Below are 24101 nucleotides of genomic sequence, written 5' to 3'. Positions count from 1 at the left end.
GGACTGAGATCACAGGTACCTCCATGGAGAGACTCTCACCTCCCTGGTATGTTTGTGCAGGGAGGTGGTCTCTTCAGGGAGGTGAGAGGAAACTCGACCTCCCTGGTCTCTTCCACCTCCCTGGTTTATTGTGGCCTAGACCCTTGGTTCTCAGCAGATGAGACTTCTGATGGGCCAATTGAAAGTGACCACGGCATCAAGGGACCATATACAATAAAAATGTGACCCGAAGTGAACATTTTTTAAGGGAATTGAAATAATAGGCCTAATGCAAACATTCTCTTTACTGTTCTTTTTAATGTACATATATTAAGCAATTGTTTTAACAGTTTGACAAAGCATCACGAATTGTTCTTTTTATCCAGAGGAGGCACATTGCACTATAACCAGAACTTATTCTAATGTGTGTTTTAAACTACTAGTAATTATTTGATCTCATCAAACATTTCCTCTGCGTTTCACTCATTTTCCCGCATTTTACTCAATCTACTACTGTATACAGTCGTGCCATGAAATCTCATCTGATGGAAACTGGTGTGCATTGGGTTACATCTGCATTTGTATTGTTCTGAAATACATGTACTGCGCAGAGAGATGCTGTTACGACATATCCCTACACCCATTATAACTTCGACAATCACACCCATGAACTAGACTCATGACAATATTCAATAGATATTTTATCATAATATATGCTTGCCAAATGGCTATTGTTCAGTAGTCTGATTAATTGTCGGCTGTTTTTTTTTTTTTTTGCTCACACGTTGCCGGCGATACTGCCAGCGAGACGTATTTTGAGTCGCTGTTTCATCACATTTCCTTTCTCTTTCGCCAGTGACAGAAGACAAGCACCGGATAAAACTGGCTCTCAAACCGTCTCCAGCTGGTTCCCGGGAGCAAGTCCCTGGCGCGTGCGCGATGATTGTGACGTATCGCTGTTACTATGCAAGCGGATTCAGCTGATTGGCTGTGGCTGAGTTATTATGCGAGAGCGAGGGGACACTGCGGACAATGAACGTAAAAAATTGTGCAGCAGTCGGGCTTATTAACATATACCGGGTAATTTGCATACCATCAGCTGTTTTACACATGCATGACTTACGGTTCTCTCTGCAACGATCCCTGGGCCGCGAGTGTAAACAACATACAGCATGCAGGAAAGGCCACAACTCTCGCTGGGAATGAGAGCAGAGTGGCTAGAATCACATCAGTCAGTGATTATGATCAATTTGAACCAGGACTGTGCACGATTGAGGACGCATCTGAGGTCTTTGGATTTGAAGGCAGTTTAGTGTCTTCGGTAGTCCCATGAGTCGGCGCTCTCTACGAGTTCATGGCATGTACTTCACACTTACATCCCATCTATCTAGTAGTGCATTTATGTGTGGCATACACCAAGGAGGTTCAAGGCAAGCTTGCATACATTTACTCCCAAGTAAACACACGCGAGGAAACACGAACTGCGTTTTCTTCCACACAGCTATCTTGACGTACTTGTGTCAGCCTACAATATTCGAGGACTTCTCGTCTACATCTCTTCCAGTATTCAAAAGTAAGTCACTTCTCTAAATTAAGCATTTATAATAATTATATCGAAAATTAAATGTAGCTGTCAATATTATTCCCATCCTATGTCAAAACGTCTTCATGTTCGATTGCTGACAGCATGTTTGGGAGAAAAGAAATGAAAAGAAATGAAAAGAAAAGTACCCAAATAAGATTTAGGATTTGCATCGCTTGTCAACTCAAGAAAAAGTTTTGCCGAACAGATAGTATACCGGTACTCCTATAATATATCAAAATGTCTTTATGTTGCTTGTTTTTTGTTTTGCTTTTGTTTTGTTTTTGTGTTTTTATTTGATTGTATTTGACCTACTCTAAATCAGTGAACATGATCTACAATCATGTGTTTTAGATGCCTTTTTTTTTTTTCGTCCGAGAGGGAGAGAGGCGAGTGAGAGATGGAAACAGAAAGAATCAAAGAAAGAGAGAGAGAGAGACAGACAGATCAGACAGACAAATACAGAAGGAGACAGGGTATAAAATCATGCACTACTTGCAGGAGACAGAGGGGGTAGGATATTATCGATACATTGTATATGTGTGAGTATATAGGCCTCATTTTCACTGAGGAAAAGAAGAGCCCTGGGACAGAGACAAAGGTGCGAAGTTTCAGCTCAGTGAATCATGGGACATAGATTTTGAAAACAAGATATGTCTGTAGCCTATTGGTATAGCCGACGATTCTGTTCCCCATGTACACTGTAAGCCACGTTTTATCCATGGGTCCATGGGTGCGTTCGAGCGCTCTAAAGAGACCCAAAGCGAACTGAACCAAAGCGTACCGTACCGAACTGTGCCAGTTTTGGAGCGTTCGAATTAACGCTCTGTCGAGAAAGCTTACCTCACGGGTTATTTTTTCGAAAAGGTCACGCTTGTTTGTAGCAAGAATGCCATTCCCGAACAAAGAGAATGATGTTTTTGCATTGTGACGTATGCGCATGATACGCGCATGCTTTGAGCGAACTTTTCGGAAGTGGTCCACTTTTGGCTCGGTATAGTACGGTACAGTACACTTTAGGAGCGTTCGAGCGCTCCTCTGGCGCGGGTACGGTACGGTACAGTTCGCTTTAGGAGAGCGCTCGAACGCACCCCATGACTGCAAAACCATGCTTTTATCATATTCAGTTACCATAGCAACTCTTCTCCCGTCTTTCCCGATTGGTTGTGAAGTGATTGCTTCCGTGGGTTGTACAGTTATTGCGAAGTCTTCTGCGATCAATGCTCTTTATAGCGGGTTTCCAACAACCTTGTCCTGCCCGCCTGTGAACGCTCCCTGAACCGCATAATCCGATCTCGCATCAGCCTAACCGCGCATGAATTAACATACTGTGTGAGGGTGGGAGAGTTTTCTACCTCCATGGTTAAACCATGGATCCTACCACAATAGAGGGAGAGGGCGTGAGGGAGAGAAATGAAAATACAACCCAAGAACTGCATGCATGCAAATATCGTTATACAGTGTGCCTGAGGGTCTGCAGTCAAAGATCAAGTCCAGTACCACTCCATCTTCAATTTGACTAAACTGTATCAAACTTCATTCTAGTCGGATAGATAAAAAAAAAAAGAACAGTCGGGGATTTTCACGAAACAGATATTGATATCGCGAACACGTGGACAACACGCTTTTGTTGAAATCCCCCAAGGTCGGATGCCATTTTGAGCGGTTTTCCGGCATTGTAATCTGCTCGAAAGCTTCGAATTATTGTAAAACATTTTATTTAGCCGAATAATATCTCTAAAGTCATTTAAAGCGACCTTCTGACCAGGTAAAAATTTCCTCTATCCTGTTCAAATTGAGTTTACTCTTTGATATCCATCACAATCATGGCCAATCGGGCAGACTTGGTTTTTCAATCATATATCCGCTGATATTTCATTTACGCACTACTTTTGTTGTTGTGGATTGGTCGTGGCGTCACAGTTCTCTTTTGCAGCTATTTTTAGGATGCTGAGACAAGTATTAGACCACGGTGATTGGTGCTCCCAAGGAGGTTCAGTAACTCCTTGGTTCTCGGATCCTTGCTACTCTATTACTACATTGTAGTATGTCGCGAGTTTCCGGAATTTATATCTGTAGAATTAAGTCATACAGTAAAAAAACAAACAAACAAACAACCCCCCCCAAAAAAAAAAAAAAAAAAAAAACACACACACAAAAAACAACAAACAAACCAAACAAACAAAAAACATACCGTGATTTCTGCCGTCTCACGGTCTGCAAACTAAAATGAGATAAGATGGAAACATTGCGTACTATCAATACTTATCATCAACTGCGCTTAGTTTCGGAGAGACTGCGGTATATACACTGTATTGACTGAAAAGCTTAAGTTGGTATGTTTACTGAAACCAACTTTTGCCGGTTTGTGTCCGGTATTGAGAAATTCTTTCAGGAAATTTGGCTGTACCAGTATATTACGACACACTAGAAAGTAGTGCCGGTATAAAAATACGCAGATGTGTCACATGGTGGATTCTCATCAAAGATAAATGAAATGCTACGAACCAAGGCGTGCAGACATCAATTGGTTAATCCGATCGAGGAGTTATCCGACGCTTCTGAACTGCGTTGCTGCCAAGTCTCAGTCTGAAGTTCACCTACCGGAGAGGCCCCTCACAAAAATAGAAATTGTTCTTCCACATTCCTTCGAGTGGACATGTGCCCGAATCGGTCATTGGATTCCTGCCCGCCTTCTCCGTGCGTCATCGGGATTCTCACAGACGCCATGTTTGAAGCTCGCTCGTCTTCTCCTGATTGAAATACATGTATCATACAAACACATTCCGAGCAAGGATCTCCATTGCAGCTCTGACGTCGCGATGCACTTGACATTCGTCCAGAGACCCCACCCCAACCGCAACCCCCTTATCATATCTGGATTAACAGATATTACACTTCGGCAGTATCGTAGATTCTTAAAAATGTTTCTCAATCCCTTTCTCATTCTAGTTTATGAATGCTGTCTCTACTACAGAAAAAAAAAAAGCCTCTTGTCGCGCACCATTTTGGCGAAATAGTTAACGTGAATGATTTCGAATATATTTCAAAGAAACATAAGATAATTTTTATTGTTCCAGAACTATAACTGAGAATGAAGACTAGTATTTCGTTTAAAATACTATCTATACGCATGTAGTTTGAGTTCACAGGAAATTAATCGCGTCCAGTTACCATAAGCCTATGTGCAGGTGACAGGGTGTAGACCTTATGTACGTGTATATGCGTGTGACAGAAAGAGAAAGAGAGAGAGAGAGAAAGTGTGTGTGTGTGTGTGTGTATCGATATCTTTGAAGAAGAGTAAAACGTCTTTGATATTAACTATATTTCATTATTTAGCAAATCTATATGTTACCATAATGTGTGGCTGGTAAATTGCTATATTTCTTCGATGGTTTTCTTTACGTCAGGCTTGTAAAGCGTTATGGCGCCCTCTCCCAACGAAAACGCGCTCTATGAGTGCGCCCCCATTAGTGGTCAGCTGGAGTCGTGGAAGGAGGACGCCTCGTCAGCAGTCTTCCAGACTGCCTCAATTGACACACCCATGCCGTCGACCTCGGAAAACTTTCCCTCCAAATTTAACATGAAGGGCGGTCAGGGATCTGCGAGAGTGACATCACTCCTGAAGAAATGCTGGAAGAATCCTAAGTACTTCCGGTGGGTCATGACCATGGTAATCTCGACGTTGTTTGGCATCATCCTTGGCTTCTTCTGCAGCTTCGGGACACTGTACATGTACCTGAGGAAGGACCTTGAGTCTACAGCTGTTGAAACTGGTAATGTCCTTTCCATAATGTTGTTGGATATACAGTTGTATATATATATATATATTTTTTTTTTTTGTGTGTGTGTATTTTGTTTAATCTTTGTAATATCAGCACAATTACTTCTCGCCGAGTGGTAGGCATTTGAATAATTCTTTCTTTTCTTTTTTTTTTTGCCAAAAACAATGAAGATGCGATCTTTGCCTATGATATAAGCATGTCTCGAATTGAATGAGTGTTGAATTCATGCGATGTGGACAGTCGTAATAATGATTTTAAGAAAAATATTTTCCTGTATTTTATTTGTTCAGGATGGGTTGCATCCCTTGGATGGGCCTTCGGGATTTGCTCGCCGATATTCAACGCCATATACCTACGATTTGGACCTCGCAAAGTAGTCATCGTGTCGTCGATTTTGTGTGCAGTTGGCATTCTGTCTTCGTCTTTCGTCCAGACGATTTGGCCGCTCTACTTGTCATTCAGTGTCATGTTTGGTATCGGCGCAGGCCTGCTCATAGCTGGTTCTATGAATCTGGTGGCGTCCTACTTTGACAGCGACGACTGTGCACTCCCTACCACCCTCCCTGGAGTTGGGTGTGCCATAGGTGAGTTTGACGTGTGGAAAAACTCGACATTTCGTTTTTCGTAGCGTGATACACGTTCCATAAAGAGATATCCAATGTCTGTCTCAGAAAATTTCCTGTTTGTGCTATAATTTTAGAAATGGTGGTACAGTGTATTTTCCTCCTGTGCGTAGTTCTTGTCAATTTTGAAATGATGGATTTAAATGTTTGTTTCTTGAAACAGGAATGTTGATTTGCAGTCCACTGCTTGAGATGGCTTACGAGAGCTATGGCTGGAGGATGACTCTTCGTTGCTATGCAGCATTTATACTCGTCTCTGGCCTCCTCTCCTCCATCTGGTTCAAGCTTCCTCCTTCCGCATCCCCCAAATCATCCGTGCCGGAGAGTAAATCCATCGATGCCAACAGGAAGGAAGGGGAAGCAGTAACCAATCCTGGTTGCAGCTCTTCAACTTCGGAGAAAAAGTGGGAGGAGGTTGAGAAGAAACGAGCCAAGCAAGAACTCGTTAGGGATCGACGACGCAAGTCCAAGGAAAACTACATTCGACTCCTGAAAGATCCGGCTCACTTTATGCTCTTCATGGGTACTTTGCTGTCAAACGTTGTCATGGTGTTCAACATTATCAACTTGGTGAGTCGGGTTTTTTGTAGTGATACCATCAAAGCTTTGGTGAATAGCATGTTACGTTTCGCGAGAGACTAGTTAACGCAATACAAATTTCATTGTGTAGTAGATAGAATTCTCGCGCGTTATCGTGAGAATACTTAACTGAAGTAGCATCCTGAGCTGACATAATGACCCCCATTCTTTCCCGTTCTCCCATAATAAATTTCTATTTGAATTTCTTATAATCAGTGATGTACAAGCGTACCATACTAACCTAATTTTCCTCCTCGTAGTTAAGTAGAGGCAGTGAATGAGGACGCTTCGGATGACACCTGAACCTTAAAGGTGAAGGGGTCAGGCAACGTGTGGGCAAGACGTCCAGATAGCTGGTGAGCAAGATGCTACAGAGCATCATGCCGGTGGAAATTGAAATGATTGGTACCACTAGGATACCCGTAGATATCAGGTATCTTATGTGAATGAATAAAAGAGGGTGTAGAGAAATGTAGAAACTTTCATAGATGGTAGTACCAAAAGCTTAAGATTCGATGATCTAATGATTATTTCATTTTCCCGAGGGCTGTACACCTGACAAGCTTCTGAGGGTATCTGGTATACTGAGTAGGTAACGCTTCGGAAGGTACTGTCGGGTTGCACGACGTAGTTTGCAGTGCGAAAGCACGATGTGCTCACCAAAGTATCTTCTTTGAGAAAGGAATTTGTAATGGGGTAAGGTTTCTACAAGCATGTTTTCCTTCCTTTTATCATTTTAGACAGATTCAAAGCAAGTGTTATCTTTCTCAAAATATATATTCACTTTAGCCGGAATGAGCTTGCACAGTTGCCTCAGTCCAGCCAGTAGAGGTGAAACGGTGGTGCCCAGTGGTCTTGGATGGAGGACAACGAGAACTAGATGGAGAAGAAGAAAAGTTCCTGAAAAAGGAGTTCCAGAAAAAGAGTTCCAGAAAAAAAGAGTTCCAGAAATCGCCGATCCTGTCAACTCATGCTGCTGGATGTCCGTGCTGTCAGGCAGATTTCGAGTCTTCTGGTTCTTTCGTCACCACTCCAGGCTTTTCACAGAAATGCGTTCCCTAGGTGCAGTTGCCGAGTTCCCGTAAGGCGATGAGACGCAGGTTCTGGAGGCATCCCCGACGGCAGCAGCGGTGAAGACTACGATGATGGCGAGGGAGGGACAAGGTCACCTTGGGCGATAAAAGGCTCTTCAACCCAAGCCAGAAAGATTTCCTCAGTCCCACGGGGATAGGGCCAAGAAAAAAAAAAGAGTTTCTCGGGTCTCCATGAGGGTCAGGTCTAGTCTGATAGAATCAGCTCCCCCAGAAAACGACAATCGAAATCTCTCTGCCCTCCTGGCTATCATGCCAAGAACATTTAGTAAGTTTTCTCTTTTTAACTTGCACCTCTGACTAGCTCTCTTTCTTTCTCTTTACATCGGACAGACAGGCCAGGATGCTCGATCTATTTTCGATAGGTTTTACTGACTGAAAAAAAAAAAACCTCCAGCACCATACATTTACATGTCCAGCAATTGACATATCACGCAGATGATAAAAATTGTATCATTAAAGTATCATACAAATTGTAATCCTCGCTGTGAGTGACATTACCACCTCACTTGAAAAGAAAACAAGCAAATTATAAAATGAGATGTCACAAAAACTGCGTGAAAATGATATAAGATTTGTCGATAATTCTTGGTTTGTCTGGTCCCACCAAAGTTTTGGCACCATACCATGCTCTTTTGTCTTGAGGTAAGTAAGGATTTCATCTGAGCTATCTTTGCCATGGTTCCCCAAAGTGCTGGACTCCTATACAACAGCAACAAATTCTATCCAAATCAAGGAAAAAAAAAAAACCCAAAACAAAACAAAACGTGGAATCACAATACGTCTTATGACCAGGTAGTTGTCCGTCAGGTCATGCACGCAGCAAAAACTAACGCCAATGTCGATCTGAATTCCTCATTAAAATGCCAACAAATGAATCTGGTGTGCGTGTAAACATATCAGTTGCATATTAAACGTATGCAGTATAGTTTGTCTTTGAACTAAGGACTGAAACACCAAGCGGAAACCACAGGATTTCCACAAGCATGACCAAATATTTCGGTCTTGCAAAGACAATTCCATCTGAACTCGAAATCTGATTATCTTTGAAGTTTAGAATTTAAATTTTGACGTGTCTGTATGGGGATAATGGCGAAGAAGATCAGACTTCCGGTAATAGTATTCCCGCTTTGATTTATTGTATTTATTTTATATATTCGATAATTTATTTATTTATTTATTTTTTTCAATGCAATTCGCAGCAGTCTTAAATTCCCTTACTATCCATGAAAATAAAACGATTACTATATACTGCATGCTTTGTTGCGAGGGGCAACGCGAACGGTATTAGACTGATACAGTGAGTCCACTGTTACCGGCTGTCCAAAGATGCCACTGTAGATGCGTGATTGTTTCAGATGCGTTCCGTAACTTTCAGTCATAGTCTCACACAAACTCGGAAGCTCAGACCGTATTCATAATGCCAGCTGTTATTCGCGTCCAGTGTGGTCCAACACATTTACTTTCAAAAAGCGTGACGAAGTTACGATTTGCTTTCCATGTGCATGCATTTCAGTCATGTGCAATGTACACATCAAATTAATACCATTCGAACCATACTTGTAGTACCAGTTGTAGCGAATGGTAATGCACGTACTTTTACAAACCGCATGTGATAAAGTACCGGTAATTGATGATGTTCTATGCTGGATTGTAATTTAATGTGAATAACTTTTTCAAGATTTGAGAACGGGAATAACTTAGTGAAATCTGTCACATTCTTTTGATAAGCAACTTGCGTGTGATTATACTCTGGAAAGCAAACTTTTGACGTGCCTCCTTCTGCCCTTGCAAAATTACCAATATGGCGTAGTGCACTTTATTTAGGGCTGTATTCTATATAGTCATGTATGAACTACCCTTATTGGAAAACGAGTCCTACTGTTCATTCCGTGCATTATCCTCAAGAAAGAATGAAGTCAGATTACATTCATGAACACTTTTCGAAATGGGTAGACGACATAATTTACTTCGAATCCCTACCTTGCTCTCAGCGGTGATTAGCACAGAACTACTTCTTTTTTTTTTCTTTTCAAAGAGTAAGCAGCAAGTCACCATCTAACCAGAGTAAGCTCATAAAAGGGTGTCAAATTGCACTACATGTACATTATAATAGCCATTTTGTGTGAAAGGGTTGGGTGTACAGGATAAAAGAAATATCTGGCTAAATAGGGATAGATAATCAATCATTGAGACTGCCTGTGTTCATATGACGTATAGAGAGTAAGTAGGAATGCATAACGGCACACCATACCGTATGATAATATTACCCCGCATATGACATGGACTTGTCATGGCTGGTAAACGAGCCAGTTAAACTATAATTAGCAGTGAAGTTATGCGAACAACTATGCGGGCCGTCGTCGTTAGATGTCGCTGTTCACGCTCCTACAAGTAAAGGTCACAATGTTAAAGGTCAGAGAGACCTCAAAAGACGTGGGCTGTACACTTTGCTTCAGTTTTCCGTTCGTGATGACAAGCGTAACCTTTTTCGCATTTTCTGTAACATTCATTCAATACTAACTTCGTAAGATTATATTTTCTCCTCTTCTCTCCCGTAAGGTGCTTGTTTATTAATTTTAGTCATTTATGGCGGAGATGAATTTTATTTTGGGAATAAAGAAACTTTTCATGATATCAGGATTGTGTTTCATTCACTTTATTGAACTTTATGACAGTGAAAGTGTGACTAGGACCTCCTTTTGTATTTGCATTTTTCAGATTGCATTTATTGATTACCTTGTTATTTCCAATGATGTTGTTGTTAGACTGGCTTAAATGTCCAAGCTTGTGTCAAGCCGATTAGACCATAATAATAAAAAAAAGTTCCAGAAAAGTCTTCTTTTTTCTGGATCAGTTTTGTGGATAATTATAAAATACAGCCAATCTAGCAGCTACTAAAAAGCTTGGAAACCTGTTTACTTTGATTTATACATAGCGCTTCACTTGTAAGCATTTTATTTTCGAAGAACCAAGCATTATTTCCACCGTTAATCATATTTTACATGTATTTTATTTGCAGGAATTAAAAACAATTTTTTTTTTATTGGACCTCCCTGAAAGTCAGCGTCTGATGAAAGGGCTTCCAACTCACAAGAGAAAATAGAATAAATTCACATTTTGATACATTGCATCGTAGTTTTTGTATTCTTGTATAATACTGACGGTAATGATAACAAAGACCAGACAGTTGTTTTTTCATCCACCGTGTTCATTGAATTTGGCCTACATTTTTGGAGCCCAATAAATGAATGCTATCAAAGACATCAACAGTTTTTGACAGAATATTGCTGACGTCTGTAAAGGGGGAGACTTTTGACATATTCAGTGTTCGAATCAAAGTCCCTAGTTTTACGTGACGTACAACAAGATAGACGTGACGAAAAGTTCTATATCAAATATATATCTTTAAAAAATATATATATAATAATGAGAGCCAAAACGATGGGATTTCTCTGGGTTCAAGAAGGTAACCGAACTTCAGGAGTGTAAACTGAGCTTCAAGACCTCTGGAAGGGAAAAGATCCTTTTTGAAAAGAATACACTCTGCCAATTTTTGATTGCTGAAGAATTTCAAAATATATCGAGACCTGTGATAGTAAAGTCAAAACCAGGATATCAGAGAATGCAACTAGAAGTTATGGATGTTTTCTACTACATCCTCTTCTGACAAACTGAAATTTGGATCCTTGGTTAGGAGAGAAAATTGAACTCCGTCCCTTTAAATGGAATAATATCTGATACACTTTCTTTGTAAGATTTAAAAAAAAAAAAAAAATCTTTCGAGATAATTTACTCCTTCACCCTCGCATGGCGTTCGCGTCTTTTCCCACACCCTTTGTAACCCTTCCGTTTTCCTCTGGTGTACTCTACCTCATTTTGGTATGTGTCCTACAGGTTGAGCTGATATCCTCAGCCGGCTACAGCGCGCAGAAGTCGGCCATGTTCATGTCTATCCTAAGCTTCGTGGAGACGGGCTTTCGGTTGCTCACGGGGATCTTTGGAGACCGACTTCCCTGCGCGCGTATCCTCGTGATACCTGTTCTCTGTCTGATTTGTGGGTGTGCCACTTTCTCTCTGACCATCAGTACGGCCTCAGCGGTCATCATATGCTACGTTGTTTGTAAGCCTCTTTTGAATATACTATCAGTTAGTAGTTCATGGGTTATCCCTCGGTGATAACAGAGCATTGTTGCGATACTTGAGTTTACCTACCATACATTTACACACAATGCCACAAAATGTACGTAATAGGTATAGTTAGTCGAAAAGAACTCCCGAACACCAAGAGTCAACAAATTCCCAGCATAATTCGGTAACTTTGGTTTTTCGTCACAAAAAAAAAGCAACAAGAATGATGAACGTGCAACTGTAAACTACATGTACATGTACACCGAAGCTAGCTACGATCGTGAGAAGAACGCGTTGTGCTACATTGTATTTTGTAAAGCCCATGGCATCTTTGAGGAGCCGATGCCGTACATAATCTAGTCGTCCGGCCCATAATTGATTGTGTTTGTAACAATCAAATGGACGGCTTATATCATTATTTCTGCAAAAACAGAAATGCACTAATTAAAGTCAATGTTTAAAATGAAAAGTCATATAGCTATTGGTCAGTTGCCTGCTTATTTTCATTGGTCAGTTGCCGGAATGGGTCGTGCAGTCAACTATTCTATCATATTTGCGGCTACCATCGAGACGTTCGGACATGCTGTTCATCAAGAGTCATTTTCGATCCTCCTCGTCGCCTACGGGATCGGCTGCCTCCTGGCTGCCGTAATTCCAGGTGAGACAAGCTATGTCCAACCTCCGTTAGGTCCAGTTGTGATGTTTGTAGAGTATGTGCCACAATTACAAGAGGGCATGTTCAGTGGTTGAAGGGTTGTGCTTGTATGCATGTACAAGGCAATCAAATCGTCCCGATGTTGGCGCAAGCATAGACACCCCGAGAGTTCGATATTAATTGCTCCATAGAAGACTCCGAAGTACTATCCTTTTTTGACAGCGTTAATTTTGAAATCTTTGCTAACTTGTGTGTATGAATATCAAACCTCTGCTGATTGGCTGTTTTGAGCCACTAGTAAATAAGAGCTGTTTCCTCGTGTTTTGTAACACAACGGAGATGAGGGACACACGAATTTGAGACAAACTACAACTGTGTAGTGTCCAAGCAGAGTGCGTGATCCTCCCTGAGTGCATCCACTAAAATAATGTTGTACAGGTACAATGGGTCGAGAAGGCGACTTTATCTGAAGGCAGACATCCGTGGAGCAAAGTTAAAACACAAATATCAATGAATCTTAAAGCCACCATCAGAACATAATACAGTAATACAATTCCTTCCTTACGTAAGGATGTAGTAGATCTTCCTTTCACCTTTCATCTTTCGAAGGTCTCAGCTTTGATTTGACGGGTTCCTACGACTCTGCAAACTACTGCGGTGCGGCCATGTGGCTGATCTCCGCCGCGTTGTACATTGGCGTGTACCTCCTGAAAAACAGACAGAATCGCCTGCGCTACACCGCCATACGCCAGGACGAAGAGGCGCGGCAAGCCCCGACAAAAGTCGATACGTGCCAACCACTTGCCATTGTGCAAGAGTTGACGGCGAAGGGGGTAGATCTCGAAGGAGCGCTTGAAGCCCTAAATGCCGACGTCAATGATGTCGACAGGATTGCATTGAAAGAGTACTATGTCATTGTAGATAAAGTTTCAACAGTGTGATGGACTGCGTACCAAACTGCTGGGAACCAATATTAACACAAAGAGGGTGCTAGCTACTGACGTAAATGAAAATCGTTATGCATCTTGACGCACTCGTTCACTGCAGAAGTTGTTGTACATGTGAAGTGGTGCTGTCTAAGTCTGTCAGGCACTTTGTCAAGCTGTGTAGTTCCATAGACACCAATGCAAGGCTGGACGCGCAATTTGGGTGTACTCGATTCATTCTTTTAGAGCTGACTCGGCTCATGCAGCGCTATACATAAAATTCCGATATACCACATTTAGACCATTGTGAGAAAGGAGGGATGAAATCCTGCTAGAATACCTCGAAACAAGCAGCATTTCGTATATTGGTGCCAGTCTGGCTTGGTGTTGGAAAAAATACGCAAACAAAACAATTGAAAGACATGAGAAACTGCATTATTCATATTTCATGTGAAAACTATATTTACAGTTTTGTGCAAGGAATTTCCACAATATTGTCCCTTCAAACATACTTTCAGATTGTTGAGAATGATTTTTGTCAGTAGTCAAGACGCAGAGTCATGAATACACGGAGGACATTGTACAGTGCGTATTCGTCCAGAGCAATTCTAAGGTTTGTTTGTTTTTTTTCCCCCAAAGAGAGTCAAATTCAGTTTACTCCCAACTGCTGCGCAGTGATGGTACATAGAGGGCTGTCTACACATAAGCCTCAGCTTGTTATGTGTGTGATGTTTGTAATCTGAAAAACAACATCGTATGTACCAGTGATATTTTAATAATGTTTTGTAAAGTATTTATTTACATGGAGTATGTACGTAGGTCCTATAGATGTGGATTAAACACGATCGTTTGAATGAAACCATCTATGCCAGTTCAGATCTTGACTCTGCAAATATTAATTTTGGCTTTGAACTCACGCTTCTTCGATATTCACCCTCTAAGGTGTGGTTGTACGATTATTAATACTATACATATATATATATATATATATATATATATATATATATCGACTTCACGACTTCACGCCTTGCCAATGTTTCAGCCCCACTAATGCTGACGTCTTAGTCTAGTTTGTGTGATATTTTCCCCTGCGGAACAATGCAATCATAGTCTTCTTACTGCGCATACCTTCGGTAAGGAAGGTAATGCCGCAATAACAGAGTAATTCTGTGCTTTCTCGCACCTTGACTGTTGTCTGCGTCGTTTATGCTGATGCGTGTTAGAGACGAGTGTGGAGTACAGACTTGTATGAGCAACCTGTGAGCAGATAGATAATGAATTTAACTTTTTTACATAATGAAACGTGTGTAAAGGTGGTCAGTGCAAATGAAACAGTGGTTGTAATATTTCGAAAATTGCCATGGTGATTTCACCCGTGTAACTTTCAATTCGTGTTTTCCCTGAAAAGAGAAGTGACACTTTCATATACTGTATAGAGTACAATGTATTCCATTAAGTTCGACGTGTTATGCAAGAACATGTGCTTGCAATTCTTTATTGTTTCTTATGTTCATATACCAGTTATTCGTATCTTGTCACTACAGCATATGTGCTTAAGATTATTTCACATCCGTGCAGGGATTATCACTTATTGTGTTACCTGGAAGGAATATCCCAATTCAGCTGTGTATAATAGGTACATGTATATGGACGATTCTTGTAAAACACGTTCAACTACCTAACAAATCATGGGTGTGTGTGCCTTTGTAGGGGGCATATTTTTTTTTTCCCCTGAACCAAATATCTCTACATCATGGTCATAATGACATACCCGATATGAGGGTATTCTTGCCAGGACACTGATGTGGTAATAAATCGTGCGTTAACTGTGTGAAACAACTCAAGAGCGCAAGTATAGTCTCGTAGAACAATTACGTATTTGCAGGAGATTTCTAAAGAGCTGTTAATATCTACTCACTTTTAGTCTGTGGAACTGCTGCAGTTTAATAGGAGATCCCTATCCCACAAACTTAAAGTACTGAACTTAAGTACTGAATTGAGCTGTTGGATACAAACTGGGTTTTTAAGTGATATGGAACATTGATTATTACAAGAATGACGAAATGCAAAACTATATCACAATACACTGTAGTGCGTAGTGACGTTACTTGAGCAGGCCCGACGTACCAGTCGTGTGTATTATTTTTATTATGTTTTTTTTTTTTGTTAAGGAGCGGCCATTTCTTTTTGTTTGTTTATTATGAAAAAGCAAAAGCCTTTGAGAAATCTCTTTATGACAGATTTCTGATTTGAGCTTTACCAAAGTTTGCGATTGCTCTGTTTGTCTGAATGCTATCGACATGATGTATGATGCTGTACTGTGTGTAGGCGATGTGTGTATTAATCAGTGCGTGATGTAATTATAACATGCGTGTTGCGTGCTTGTTCTGCCATGAAGCACGGTTGTTATGAAATTATCAAAAGATGTGCTGCAACGCCTGCTTTTATTACGCGTTTTTAGAAATGAAATAGAGATGTGCTGTATTACATGTTCCTTATTTGTGCAGAATAGAGTTCGTAGCGTCGGGTATACGACATCAGTCTCCAAAGATATTCATGTATGAAAGCGATGTCGCAGTAGCTACAGCTTTTCTCATGTGACAAATATTTCACGATTTCGTTCTAGAAAAAAAAAATAAAACAGAACAGTAAAGACATCTGACCTTGGTCGTCTGTTTTTTTTGCTTGTTTGTTTGTTTATTTATTTTTGTGCACGGGTATCAGTTCGCTGTATTGTATTTTGCATGTGAGACCACAATAGAGGGCATTAAGAGCGCGTTTCACTTTTAATCTACCCTCTTCCAAAATATTATGTTTTTGGCGGTATTGTTTGTGTGTTTGCTGGCAAGTGAAGGGAAAAATTTGCTGACGAATGTGGCGAATGTATACGGAGAAGATCAGACATGAATGGGTCAAAGAAGAAACTTGTAACAAGTTTCTTGTGGTGATCCGGATGACCCGACCATCTGGATCAAGGACTTATGAAAAGAGTGACCATTTCATTAAACCAGTCCCCCCCCCCCCCGCCTATTTTATTAGGGTTAGTACAATACAATACAATACAATACAATACAATACAATACAATACAATGAAAGCTTCCCATGAGGCTCAAAGTGCTTACAATGTAACAGAAATTGAATTACATGTATAGGACAATCTGCCATCAAAATTATGAGTAACAAAGTAAACATTCTTGATGTAGAAGACCTATACATGTATCTCTTTAAACTGCTATTGTATAACTCCCCTCTGCCTCTCATAATTATTTCTAATTCTTTACTTGTCATGCACTTTATGCATATCGCTGCAAACGTCATTCACATTTGATATTTTACCTTTTATTTTTAATCTCTTGCCCCACTTGTCCACCTTTCCATTTCCAGTCTTCTGTCTCATGCCTTTGGGTCGATCTCAATCGCTCACATGCAATGTTTTCGCCTCCCCCCCCCCCCCAACCACCACCAGCAGTAGCGAATAATGTGAAACTAAGGAGGTACTAGGCAAAGCCTATCTAGGCAAAGCCTAGTACCTCCTTGGTGAAACACGACCCGTCCTTCAGCAAAGGAACGCATTAATTATACCGAGCTAAGGATGATTTTGAAGATGTTGGATACAAGGATAGTTGTAATGTAATATGATACTATACGCAGAGTCACAAGTTAAACACAAGTCAGACACAATCCACAGAAGGTAACTTCAAAAAGTGCTGGGTTTAATTTTGCTTGTGGGTGGAAATGCCAGAACGTATCGTGTCATTGTCATCGACTTCTCAGAAGCAAAAGAGAGATGAATATTGCTCATCAAAAAATCTACTTTCTTTCAGACTCAAACAATGTATAAACACTAGTTTACAATGTAACAGTTATTAAACTAAAATAGCTAAAACATTTGGGCTACTTCAATTATTCTAACGAGGAAGTAAGCAGTGTACATGAAGAAGACATAACTTTGAAATGTAATTTACAATGTGTACATTCACTTAGAATTAGCTAAGTGGAGAAGGCACCTTAGTTCGCAATACACAGAAGAAATGAAACTAACATTACCCAAAGTGAAATGATAAAGATAATAACAATTATTGAATATAGGCCCTATAGATAATAATAATATCAATAATAATAATAAATAAAATAATGATAATACGTAACAATACTGAAGATAATCAGGGAAATAAAGGAAAAAAAATCAAATTCAAATGAAAACACAATAGTGAAAGATATTGATGAGCAATTGATAAGAAACATGAACAAAATGAGTTAAAGAAGACCTTTTCTTGATAAGTTAATATCACGAAAAAAAACTTAATATTTTTTTTACAAAATACACGTATAAAGATTTAGTTCATAATATTAGTGTCAAAGTAGATATAGTTTAGCAACAACATGTATTCACAAAGTCATACTCTCACCTGAATTGCGCTCGTTGTCATAATTAATTGGAGTTTTCTCGCTTTGCTTTCAAGTGTACAGTGTCATTGAGCAATCTCTGACACGTGCACAAACTATGGATCGTAGAAATTGTACAAACCAGTCTTCTATGCGTGGCTACCCTATTTGGCTGAATCCATGACATACGTGCTATCACTGAGATTATCCTACATATTGCAACTATCAGCATAGATGTCTTTTATGTGCCGTGACAACTATTTACGAACAGAAAATTATTCACAGCTGACAAATTGAAATCTGTGCATTTGCCAAAATATCTAAATCCAATTTCCTATAATCCCCCAAGCTGTCGAAGAGTCCAGGAGGCAGTAGTCATTCGCTGAAAACATCAAAGGTAAGGCTCGGCTACGAAGAAGAATGACCGAGCAATAGACACAAAACGTTGTTCTGTCCCTTGTCATCTAGTGAAGTTTTCACAGGACCTTTGCTGCCATGGTTTGGATGGCCTTGCTGTCATTGGTAAAAGTTAAACACCACTGGTTTCATGCGCTTATATTCCGGCAGCTTGTTCGTAAATTTGCTGGATCTCCAAAGATATCGTGGCTCCAGAACATGGTAGATGGTCGTGTTGTAGTGTTCCCATGATTTCTTCATCACACAATTTCTTCTTTTAAAACACACCACCTCGGAACTGTTTTTCCCCTTTTTATTGTTTATTGTTAGTTTAATTCACGGATCGAGACACTTTGAAAGGAATGCTAATGTGAGAGTTTTCCTCAGTTCGAAGACGTGTACGTTTTTCTCTTTAAAAGTTTTTTCGTCAATATAGAAGTCACTCTTTATGCAAAGGACAAGAGATCTATTAAACAAGAGGAAAGATGTGTCTCTGGGATGTTGCGAAGGAATTCAGAAAAAATCTTCCTCCTCCTCCTCCTGTAAAATGTTCCCATCTGTCAGCTTGTAGATGGCCAGAAAGCCTTTCTTGTTTATGGTGTCATCCGAGCGAAATATGATCATCAGAGCGTCTCCGACTGAGACTATGTCGTCCGGTGCCTGTTGATATACGGAAATGGAAAAAAAAAAGGCAGTATCATTTTAATACTGCGTCTAATAACCAGGTAATCTCAGATGATTTCCTTCCTGTTCTTTATATCTATGGCATCATTAGTATTACACTGTCGACATATCGCCCTTTATCGATGTAAGTAAGAACCGATTATTCAATGTTCTAGCAGTAAATATAACCAAAAAAGAAAAAAAAATGGGCATGCATACCCGGGTTAGACTCGACCCAACGATCTCCGATCTCGAGTCCAACTTAAGTATGTAAGCCAACGATTTTTTTTTTTTTTTTTTTTTTTTTTTTTGCATCATGGCTTCTGCAAAATCAATGAGTACTCGGCGCTTATTTACCTCGATGAAGAGCAATTGGTCAGTCAGTCGGGGAAAAAATTGACGCAAGAATTCATTCATTAAAAAAAAAGTATAACAATGTCGTTTCTATGTGACGAGTTGGTCGAAGTTATTCTTCAACTTCAAATTATTGAGAGAGATATGACACCTTACTTTCTCTCCGCCCTCCATTAGAGCAGGCAAGCACACACATTGATCTCCTGGCAATGCTTCATCCCTTTGAGACCACCCATACATAGGTATGTACGGAGATCATTCTCTAATAATCTTTTCAGCTATCGAACAATCGCAGCATGATCTTTTTTCTTAATTAAAAAGTCATATTATACATGTAGTATAATTACAAAGGCTACTCGTATAAAGAATCCACTGTTTGCAAGTACAGCACCAAATGTGTAGCACTATAACACATAAAAGGCTTTTCGTGCACGTAATATTCTAGCCATCCTTCGTAGCAAGCTTTGCCAAATAACATTTGCACTATTTCCGAATAGCCTAAACACCACATAAAAGAGCTTACCCAAAGATAAACTAGTACTTGTCGATAACTGTAACTACTTTTGTTTTTTCCTGCTAACCGCAACCGCAACATTATACATGTAACAGTATCGTATGTAATTTTATCCTTCATCCTACGCTGAACGGAGTGTAGGCCCTAGACTTTTCTTGCACCGGAAAAAAAGCTCGAGGGATATAACACGTGGCTGCCGTCCATTACTGGTAGAGTTCAAACATGAGACGCAACTTGTACACACACTTTGCATGGGCAATATACATGTACAGTTGTATGTACAGGAAATATCGTTTGACCGCCGCACTAATCAAGATTCCAGTACGTATAAGAGGAACAATTGTAATCATTAGATTCTTTCCCCTCAACAGTGAACGGAATTTCAGTCTCGGCTGCATTTCACGGAGTTTGCTCACCTGTTGGAGGAGAGAAGCATATCAAATTTTCACCAATTTCTTTTTCACATTTTGCTTTTAATATAAACAACATTTGGCCGAGGGGATTCGCATCTTGGATGTGCTCTCTGATTGTTGCGTTTTTCCTTACCCGTTGCCCACAAAATCGTCCATATGACTCGGCCGCATAATTATCTCCGTCTAAGATTTCGACGTAATCGTAGTCGCATTCGGTTTCGTGCTCGATGTCGAATGATCTGAACCACAAATGGACGAGCTGGTTGTTGGGAGAGATTATGGTCCACTCACAATCTTCCTGTAGCGGTCAGGAAAGACAAAACCAATTTAAAAGTCGCTTTATCATAATACATTCTTCACACGGGATTATAACAGCTTCAGACAAAAAAACAAAAACAAAAAACAACAAAACAAAACAAAAAAACAAAAACAACAACAACAACAACACCAACAACAACACACGAACATAAATAAAAAAAAATATATTAAAGATCCTTCATTCGCACGCTGAAAGAGAATCTCCATGTGCCACGCACATGTGTTGGAAACCTAACATGAGCAGACATACAGATAAAACTACAAGCATGTGGTAATAACTCACAATAACCAAGAAAATTACAAAGACTTTTATACAAATGTAGGCCTATCTATTTGTCAATTGAGAGTAAGTTAAACAACCACCAAGTTCAGGGGCGGATCTAGCTTTTTATAAAGGAGGGGGTTGGGGCGGTATGCGAGGGAGCGTAGCGACCGAGCCCGAGCGAGCGGAGCGAGCGAGGGGGGGGGGGGGAGGGTGTGGGAGGGGGTTCCCCCCCTCCCACAGTAGGGAGAATTTTTGAAAATCCGTGTGTGAAAATGGCGTTTTCTTGCGTCTAAAACACCACTATTTTTGGTATAGAGGTCATTGCCATAAATAGAAAAAAAATAAAATTACAAGTTAAAAAAAAAAAGATAAGATTAAAAAAAAAATGGTCCCCGGATTTTTTTTTTTTTTTTTTTTTTGGGGGGGGGGGGTTGCAACCCCCCACCCCCACCCCCACCCCTCTAGATCCGCTTCTGAAGTTCATTTAACAAATAGTATATTTATTTATCCAATCATGTTTAACAATTACATTTCTATTAATACTGATACAGGAATTATTTAACATTAGCTGATTGTGGATATAACATTGGGGGGGGGGGGGGGTTCTGGGAGAAGATCAAGTTGCTCCAGCGGAGAATTATTTCTCGTATAAATATATAACTAATATTCCGTATCTTATCTTTGTAATCGAAGTTAGAAATCCAAAACAAATCTCCACCAAGGTTTTCTTACTAAATCACAGAAATATTTTCAGCTCCCTCTGTCAGAATTCAATACTCGTTTAACCCATGCAATTGTCAGACCTGTAATAATTGATTGTATTAACATTCGCAGTCAATTCTTCACTATAATCCCCAAATAATCGTCTCTCAACTAATTTTATCAGTCTTTCTCCATAAAGGAGTATAAATATGTCAGACTCAATTCCTTTTATAAAAGCATCTGGAGGTTTGGGAAGCACTGAGAACAAAATTATAACTTGAGATATGCCAAGTGATTTTACAAGAATAATTTTGCCAACTGGAGTTTAATTTCTAGAAGCCCATACTTTAACAATATTCTTTTAAATGCTTCCAATTTAGGCTTGAAATTCAACTCAAATAAATCATTAGAATCTGCAGAAAAACGCATTACTAATAAACGATACGGCCATGTGGGATATGTGAATCCAACAAATGGAACACCTCGAGGACAGACTTTGGCCCTAAGGCTATAATTTCAGATTTGTTGCAGTTTACACATACACCAGAGAAAAGTTTCAGTTGATCAATTATACAGTCACAATATTCTGTCAAGAGAGTTTATACAATCTTTAAGATAGATGAACGAGACTTGCTAGCCTTATCTTGGCGGGCTGGTTTAGGTGATCGATAGCTGATATCTTACCTGATTCCGATAGTTGGTATCGCCGTAGTCTGCATGTGAGTACAGCCGTTGCGAGGTGGTGCTTGCAATGAGACTCCCACCACACTCTGCATGAACATTATCATTGACATAAACGGTGTTACCATGTGGTATTCCACTGAGAAACACTGCAGGACTGATGCCTTCAAGACGTGTTAGACACGCGATACCTAGCACAAACGACTACGTAAGTAATTCAAGTGAAAGTAAGAAGAAAACGTTGTCCTCGCTGATCTCAACATAGTGCACATGGGTAGCCTAACTCATGACAAAGTTGAGTTACCATAGTCAAGGGTCTTGAATATTGCCTTCATGAGATTAATCTGAGACTTGTAAAGAAGGCAACACTTCTTAAGTTCATGACGTATACTCAGCAATCGCCTGCTATCATAATTTGGCTTGGTTTGATCCGTTCTCCCTCAGGCATTTACACTTTCATTATCATAGTCAGAAAAAAAAAAAAGAGATTTTATCATTAAAAAGGATCTCTTTTAATTGAAGCAAAAGTTCAAAAAGTACCATTATTCATTTATTACTCACGTGTGGAGTGAGAGGCGGAGAAACCCTTCCTGGAGACCGAAGCGTCCGAGTAGAAGCTGATAAACATGTGATTGCTACTTGATATGACAGGGTCGGGAACCACTGCCCCACAGAACCGGCCAAGCACCTGCTCCTCGTCCGTCTCACCATCGTACACAACCAGGCGGTCGTAGGCGCACTCCTGGTGCTGTTCGAGGTCGAACTCAGAGAAGGTCTGCAAGGACACCAAGAAAACAGTGCACACCGGTATGAATCAGAGATTTTCATTTCATTTCCATTTCATTCGTTGCTATACATTTAACTTGAATGTTCATATAAATATACAAAATAGTAATAATAATATCCAGGGTATATTCAGTGTTGCCACTGCTCTACCAGATGGCCCTGCCATTATTATTACCCTAGCGTTGCAAGGTACCCATTTATACACCTGGGTCGAGAAGGACATGGTGGGTAAAAACATCTTGTCCAAGGACGTATAAGCACTGGGAGGGAATCGAACTCGGGTCCTCCGATTGGGAGTCGGGAGTCGTATTCACTATGCCACAGCTCCCCCAATTGTACAAAATACTGAAACAGTAATAATATCTCCTGTCACACAGTGACTCATCACAGATATTTTATCAGATATAACTTCTCGTCGTTAATATGCTTCCCATAGGCCTACTGTTGCCGACTACGCAATCTGAAAAAAAAAGAAGCGATTTGTTGCTTTACCAGTACTATTTTGTGTCCAGGAGCTGCTGAGACATGCCACGTACATTCCTTCCTCTTGGGGTAATTGTCTGGGTAGTTCGGGCTTGTGATTATCCCACTGGTTGACTGAATTTCCCGTCGACAGCCAGCTAGTAATACAAGACAAAAGAAGCATTATTTTTAGCCACTTTCTAACTTTGCTGAAATGGAATAGGAAACACAAGTTTATGTCTGAATGACAAGTGATTGCAAATATTTGACACGTCCTCATTTCCCTCTCAGATTTTAGATTGCTGATGATGGGAAGAGAATAGTATGAAGTGTTACTCTTCTTCTTCTTCTTCTTCTTCTTCTTCTTTTTTTGGTTAAGTCTGCCTCCTTCAATCAGCTGAAGATTCTTGCAGACTCATACTTCAGGAAAAAAAAAAGTCCGTCGAATGGACCTGAGTATGTCTTCTACTGTCATCGATGTTGCTTGCGCTCACCCAACAGATTAAAATACCCTTCTTGTAACTCAACACATCCACTCTAAAGGGATCGTATAGTTTTGGTTGAGACCTAGTTTCAGGTTTCTAACATTTTTGGTGAGATAATGAGAAACCTCTTACGAAATATGAAAGAGCATGTAATTCTATGAGGAATTCAATGTTTATTCGAAGAAAATTGGTTTTGAAACGGCTGAGATATCCAAAAAGAGCGATTCTAATAAAGTGTGGGACCCACACTTTATTACAATCGCTTTGTTTTACTTTGTTTTTCGATGTCTCAGTCATTCCAAACCCGATTTTCATCAAATAAGTT

At 40.1% G+C, this 24101-nt stretch overlaps 2 protein-coding genes across 3 annotated transcripts in view; one reads left to right on the top strand and one right to left on the bottom strand.

The window, feature by feature from the left end:
- The first annotated feature begins 4977 nt into the window (after nucleotides 1–4977).
- On the top strand, nucleotides 4978–14281 carry LOC140228642 (monocarboxylate transporter 13-like). The gene is made up of 6 exons (XM_072308891.1): nucleotides 4978–5337; nucleotides 5637–5930; nucleotides 6133–6539; nucleotides 11537–11762; nucleotides 12285–12428; nucleotides 13035–14281. Exons 1-6 carry the CDS (start codon nucleotides 4986–4988, stop codon nucleotides 13364–13366), a joined length of 1755 nt encoding a protein of 584 aa, XP_072164992.1. The 5' UTR covers nucleotides 4978–4985; the 3' UTR covers nucleotides 13367–14281.
- A 2783-nt stretch (nucleotides 14282–17064) lies between these two features.
- The window catches only part of LOC140229216 (bone morphogenetic protein 1 homolog), a 48768-nt gene continuing 41731 nt past the window's right edge, over nucleotides 17065–24101 (bottom strand). For both annotated transcript variants that reach the window (XM_072309487.1, XM_072309488.1), the window contains exons 16-20: nucleotides 23322–23449; nucleotides 22605–22818; nucleotides 22047–22132; nucleotides 20211–20375; nucleotides 17065–18793 (exon numbers count right to left, since the gene is read on the bottom strand). In XM_072309487.1, the coding sequence (XP_072165588.1) occupies nucleotides 18647–18793; nucleotides 20211–20375; nucleotides 22047–22132; nucleotides 22605–22818; nucleotides 23322–23449 (740 nt within the window). In that variant the 3' untranslated portion in view covers nucleotides 17065–18646. The remainder of the gene's footprint in view (nucleotides 18794–20210; nucleotides 20376–22046; nucleotides 22133–22604; nucleotides 22819–23321; nucleotides 23450–24101) is intronic.

The sequence above is a fragment of the Diadema setosum genome, chromosome 5 (assembly GCF_964275005.1).
Source record: "Diadema setosum chromosome 5, eeDiaSeto1, whole genome shotgun sequence".
Lineage (NCBI taxonomy): Eukaryota > Metazoa > Echinodermata > Echinoidea > Diadematoida > Diadematidae > Diadema > Diadema setosum.
The sequence above is the reverse complement of the archived record's forward strand: the minus strand, read 5'-3'. Positions and strand labels throughout refer to the sequence as shown.